The sequence below is a fragment of the Sinocyclocheilus anshuiensis genome, unplaced genomic scaffold (genome assembly GCF_001515605.1).
Source record: "Sinocyclocheilus anshuiensis isolate Anshui unplaced genomic scaffold, SAMN03320099.WGS_v1.1 scaffold609, whole genome shotgun sequence".
NCBI lineage: Eukaryota > Metazoa > Chordata > Actinopteri > Cypriniformes > Cyprinidae > Sinocyclocheilus > Sinocyclocheilus anshuiensis.
This window is the reverse complement of record NW_015541011.1, coordinates 350,688-356,715: the sequence shown is the minus strand read 5'-3', so window position 1 is coordinate 356,715 and position 6,028 is coordinate 350,688. Positions and strand designations below refer to the sequence as shown.

General features: G+C 33.4%; 1 protein-coding gene and 1 long non-coding RNA gene across 4 annotated transcripts in view; one reads left to right on the top strand and one right to left on the bottom strand.

The window, feature by feature from the left end:
• Positions 1 to 372: 372 nt before the first annotated feature.
• The window catches only part of pstpip1a (proline-serine-threonine phosphatase interacting protein 1a), a 10,914-nt gene continuing 5,258 nt past the window's right edge, over positions 373 to 6,028 (bottom strand). For 2 of the 3 annotated variants that reach the window (XM_016488652.1, XM_016488654.1), the window contains 8 exons: positions 4,990 to 5,035; positions 4,712 to 4,791; positions 4,174 to 4,272; positions 3,286 to 3,382; positions 3,023 to 3,110; positions 2,482 to 2,567; positions 1,069 to 1,181; positions 373 to 726 (listed from right to left, as the gene is read on the bottom strand). In XM_016488652.1, the coding sequence (XP_016344138.1) occupies positions 595 to 726; positions 1,069 to 1,181; positions 2,482 to 2,567; positions 3,023 to 3,110; positions 3,286 to 3,382; positions 4,174 to 4,272; positions 4,712 to 4,791; positions 4,990 to 5,035 (741 nt within the window). In that variant the 3' untranslated portion in view covers positions 373 to 594. The remainder of the gene's footprint in view (positions 727 to 1,068; positions 1,182 to 2,481; positions 2,568 to 3,022; positions 3,111 to 3,285; positions 3,383 to 4,173; positions 4,273 to 4,711; positions 4,792 to 4,989; positions 5,036 to 6,028) is intronic. The other variant, XM_016488653.1, reaches the window with a different exon arrangement.
• The window catches only part of LOC107690353 (uncharacterized), a 16,294-nt gene continuing 15,614 nt past the window's right edge, over positions 5,349 to 6,028 (top strand). The window contains exon 1 of the long non-coding RNA XR_001634429.1: positions 5,349 to 5,360. This is a non-coding gene — a long non-coding RNA (uncharacterized LOC107690353). The remainder of the gene's footprint in view (positions 5,361 to 6,028) is intronic.

Sequence of the window (6,028 nt, the reverse complement as noted above, 5' to 3'; positions counted from 1 at the left end):
GCTTTTATTTTATGCGGTACAAGTGATAAATGCAAAATGCTGAACCTAGAGCTCTATTATAGATTATATAATATTTAAAAAAAAATCACACTGATTAACTTTCCAAAAAGTAAATAGAGATGAAATTTTGAACTCTGTTTAAATATCTATGTACACTAAAATTTGTTTAGACTTGCATTGTCATCGTCCGTAGTGGCTACTCATTGTCTGTTGTACATTCTTATGTTTTTCATTCACAATAAATACATGTTATAATAAATATAAATCTCTATCTCAACAATTATGATAGTCATGTATAATTAAGTTTTTAATATACCAGAACCGTGCTTCACTGAAAGATACGCATGACAATCGCAGCTTCTGTCGAATCGCGATCTCGATTCCATTTCGATTTATCGTGCAGCCCTAACCCGTTTTGATTTATTTACTACGTTCCATACAGATTTTCAGTATGGATGTGCTACTGCTTAAATGCATTTAGCAAACAGAAATCCGCCTCTGAGACACTTTTATAGGGAGTGCCCTTAATAACTCTGTTATTAAAGAGCGTTTAAGGACATGGAGAGACTTTGCAGTTTGTGCTAGACTCTTGATTCATATCTTGGCCAAGTAGGAGCCTGGCACCAGCCCAGTCTGGCCGTCCCTCTCCACCGTCCACCAGCCGTCTCCTCCCTGTTCCACCACGAGCAGCACTTCCCCCACAGAGATGGAGAGCTCATCAGCGCCCTGCACGCACAACAGTCTCTCATCACACTGCATGAAACATTTCCGCAACATCCAAAAAAGGATATTAACATTTTTCTGCGCGTAGTTAACAGCCACGGTCAAAACCATCTGGGCATTTTTGAATAAACATGGAAATGTTAATACTGACTTACACTTCGGTGGCAAATTTTCTTCAAAATATAGCGATAGCGCTCTAAAGGGATGACTAAATTTGGCCTTTAAAATATTCTGTATGTGCATCTTTAAAGTTATAGTCCATAGTGAATGCATATTCTTAGTATTCTCCTGTAAAGTCATTTGAATCATTTCCAAATTTTTTTCCATTTAATCAGACTATTGTACCTGAGCCACATATTCATACTGAGCCTGGTATGTGCCGCTTTGAGAGCCAGCACTGTCTGAAGTTGCTTGTGGAAATCCAGGAACGGAGGCATACACTCCATCTGCAATGTCAGCTGAAAGAAAGAAAATAGACCAATGATATACATACATATATATATTAACTGAAATAAAATTAGTTTAATGTACTATAATGACTAGGCTCAAAAGACAGGCTCAAACACTTCCTGTTTTTAAATCTAGCCTAAAAACCTATTTTTTATAGTTTGGCATTTAACGCTATGTGAGAGCTGCTTTCTTTTATTGTCTTTGTTGTCTTGTATTGTATTGTTGACTGTTTGTATCATTGATATTTGTATTCTTTTTTGTGTGTACAGCACTTCGATAAACACTTGCTGTTTTTTAAAAAAGTGCTTTATAAATAAACATTGACATTGACTAAAACTGAAAAAAAATATATAATAAAGATAAATAGAAATATTTGGTAACACTTTACAAAAAAATAATTTATTATTTTTTTATTTATTAATCATAATAATAAATGTTAAGATTTACTAATTCATTATTTTAAAACAAAAGTTAATACTTGTCCTGAGCAGACATGAAGTAACAATAAACAGTTGTATTTTTATTAAGATTAATAAATACTGTAAGAAATTAATTATCTAAAGGGAGCTTATTGTAAAGTGTTACCAAATATAAAAAAAACAACAACAAAAAAACGGTAACATTACAATAAGGTTCCATTAGTTAATGTTAGTGTATTAACTAACATGAGCAAACAATGAACAATAACTTTATCACAGTATTTATTAATCTTTGTTAATGTTAATTAATGAAATGAGTTGTTCACTGTTAGTTCATGTTAGTTCACAGTGCATTGATTAATGTTAACAAGCACAACTTTAGTAAATGTTGAAATTAACATTAGCTAAGATGAATAAATGCTGTAGAAGACGTGTTGTTCATTCTTAGTTCATGTTAACTAAAGTAGTTATGTATTGTAAAGTGTTACCACAAAAACGAATTAAAAAAGCGGATAATAACATTACTAAAATAAAAATGACAGAAAACTGAAAATATAAAAATAAAAAGTAATTCAAAATAATAATAAATACTATAATAGTATATAAATAATTTAAAATAACACTAGTTCTTTTTAGGTGGTTACACTAGGAAAATAAAAAAGTATTTAAAAAAAACACTACACAAAACCATTTAGTGAAATTAAAGAGTGGGCTGTAGTGCTCTCTGGTGGTGGCACATATAACATCTACATTGTACAGTTAAAAAAATGGTGCCTAACTATAAGATGGCTAGAATAATAAATTGTAATGTGCAATGTGTAATTAATGTCCAAGAAAGAAAGAAAATGAGAGAGATGTGGCCGAAAATTTTATTTATTGTAATAGGTACCTGATGGAGGTGCTGATGGCTGAACACATTCATTATTATTAGTCCTGGAGCCAACGGCACAGTTGCCTTGCAAGAGATTTGAAAACCTTTCAAAAAGAAAATAAATTACTGTATAAAATATGTGGGGAAAAAACAGTGCATTAAAATACATTTTAGACATTTAATGTGAGGTCACAAGTTATCTTGATAAGAAATATTTTCTAGATAAAGGACAGATTCAGATAATGTATTCACTGATAACCACTAACCCATTAAACAATTCCTTTTCTCACTATTGTTTTAACTCAATGGACTTAATACTCTAAAAACAGACCAGCGTATCACAGCTCAGCCTGCATGTCTATTTGTGTGATACATCTGCTAGCAGCTTTAAGACTGATGAACCAGTATCTCTGATAGAAAGCATGTTAAAAACAGCTACTGCTGAATAGCAGTATGGCAATGGCAATGGCATTTTCCATTGTTTTCTGTTTTGTCAGCATGACAAATATTTAACACAGTCTCATACATTAACATACAGACCCAGCAGTGGAAAACACACCTCTTCATCACGCCTCCTCCAAAGCGTGTGATGCCATTGCTGTCTGTTGTTGGTTCTCTTTCATAATAGTTTTCAAACACAATGGGCGCTGCGGACACAGACAGAAAGTTTAAGCAAAGACACAGCAGCACGTTTCTCGAACTACATCATCATCACATGATATGGTTATTGAACTACTCCACATCATGATGGCAATTTGTACTTTTTGACAAATTAAAGTTTAATATAAAAACCCAATGGAAACAATATAGAAAAGCACTGACCTGCTGGTGTGGTGCCAGTGCTTTTCGTATTGATGAAACTGTTGATGTCTTCCGTGATGTCACACATTTCTAGCACTTTCCTCACCTCCTCAAAACACTGCATAAAAATCATCAGTAATTTGATCAAATGGCCAGTGCTTTATTTGACAGTTAGAGACCACAAGTGAAAATGCTTCTATTTTGCATTTTTATCATTTAATACCAAAATGTAATTGCTTTAAAGACAACATTTGTGTAAAACCTGATAGTTTTCCACAAAACATCAAAGTTTTAAGTGGTTCACAGGAGCAATGACACAAGTTTGCTTACATTCATATAATTAACATAATAGTGTTGGGGAAAGTTACTTTTAAAAGTAATGCATTACAATATTGCGTTACTCCCTAAAAAAAGTAACTAATTACGTTACTTAGTTACTTTTTATGGAAAGTAATGCATTATATTACTTTTGCGTTACTTTCGCGTTACTTTTTAAATATAAGCAGGGCTTGATTGTTTTTAATATAAGAAGTTCTATTTATAGCAAATATAAAAGTTCTTTCACACCAAAAAGTGTAATGAATAAACCTCAGGCTGAAGCAAAAGTACACTGAACAAAATTATAAACGCAACACTTTTGTTTTTGCCCCCATTTTTCATGAGCTGAACTCAAAGATCTAAGACTTTTTCTATGTACACAAAAGGCCTATTTCTCTCAAATATTGTTCACAAATCTGTCTAAATCTGTGTTAGTGAGCACTTCTCCTTTGCCAAGATAATCCATCCACCTCACAGGTGTGGCATATCAAGATGCTGATTAGACAGCATGATTATTGCACAGGTGTGCCTTAGGCTGGCCACAATAAAAGGCCACTCTAAAATGTGCAGTTTTCATTAAGTAATACTGACCTCATCATCTTTGACAGACTGCATGGAAAAGTGATTACAGTGGACCCAAATAGCATTTCTCAAAATGTTAATGCGATCATCTTCCTGCTGCTGGAAAACCTGGAGAAATTCACAGAATTCAGCTCAACATCATGACGTAAATACATCTACGTGGTCGTAATGCGAAGACCCATGAATTAATCAACTTATTATTATTAACAGTGGACAGACACAGAAGGAAATCAGCAGAATGACACAGGCTGCGCCAACTCACCATACAAGGTATTAAATACAGTGAATGGTGATTTAGTCAAGTCTTTGTCAAACTGTTAGTGACACATAGGATGATCAGAATTGATCTTATGGATGCAATTGTTTAAATAAACCAAAAACAGTTTCTTTTGCAGAGTTCAGTTTATGTGGTTTGTGGTACATAGTGAGTAAAACAGAGAAAAGGGAAGTTAATTTTTAGTGTGTTCTATGTGGTTCACAGCTTCAGCAGAGAGACAAGAGCTATTTCTGAAGGCCAGCTAACAGATAGGCGAGTGTGTTTTTATACCTCACATGTGCACTCATGCGTGATCTCCCATTCCTGACGAATCTTATCCAGCTGCTCTATGTTTGACATGTACTGTTTCTCTGTGAATCGAGAACAAACATCAGCCTCGTAGCATTTGCAGCATTTATAATCTGGTTTGGAACTATTTGAATTGTGCATCTTAATCATTACCAGCATCACTGACTTTTTTTTTTTTGGTTTGGTTGTACTGATTGCAAATTTTTGCATTGCAACCAGACAATGCTATGTGTGAAAAAAAAGCGTATTTGTATTCTCACCTGCATCTGTTGCTGCGTCCCTGCACTGTTTTGCTTTGCTTTGTGTCTGTTATGGCATAGAGCACAAAATAGATTGAAATACATCTGTGATCTCAAAAAGTATTCGGTGGGTCATTCCATGTCAAATCAACCAAATTTCAGAAACTTCCCTCACTCAATTTTTTAACTTTGAAAATTATTTTTTCTGAAGAAAGACAAATCTAAATATTGATGAAAGCCAAAATATTAAATGTCATGGATGAATATTTACTGAGTAATCCAGTATTTTGTAGAGGACAATTTTCACCTTAGAGCCAAGTAATAACAGAGGGGTAAAAATTACCATAGAAAGCTGGCAGCATCATCATCATTTTATTTTTACACAGAGATTGGTAGGTCTGTTCAGTAAAATCAGTTGACTTTAGCCATCCTTGTTGTATTATATGCCAAAGGTGACAGTTCATATATGGGGAAAAAAAGCACTTTTTTAAATTTATTTTTTATTTCTCCCCAAAGTCTGCATGTGTGTAACTCAAGAAATATTAGAGATATCTTAATATCCTTTTAGATTTTGGTTGTTATCAAACTTTTCTTTTGATATCTTAATTTTTAAGGCCCTATATGGTTCAAAATTTCAGAGCTGATACTTAACATCATTTCTACTCCCCGTAATTTGGCTCTGAATCTCAGGTGAAAATTGTCACTTTGACCCGCCTCTACAAACCAGTGGATTACTTTTTCATATATTTTAAAATACAGTTCATTCCGGTGATGCAAAGCTACATTTTCAGCAGTCATTACTCTTCATGATCCTTCAGAAATCTTTCTTATATGCTGATTTGGTGATCAAGAAACATTTCTCGTTATTATAAATGTTAAAAACAAATGTGCTGATTATTTTTGTGGAAACATTGATACTGTTTTTCAATATTCTTTGAATAGAAAGATCAGAAGAGCAAAACAGCCTTTATTTGAAATATAGAATTTTTTTGTTTTGTTACATTATGCCTTTTTGGTCACATTTGATCAATTTAATGCATCCTTGCTAAATAAAAGTATT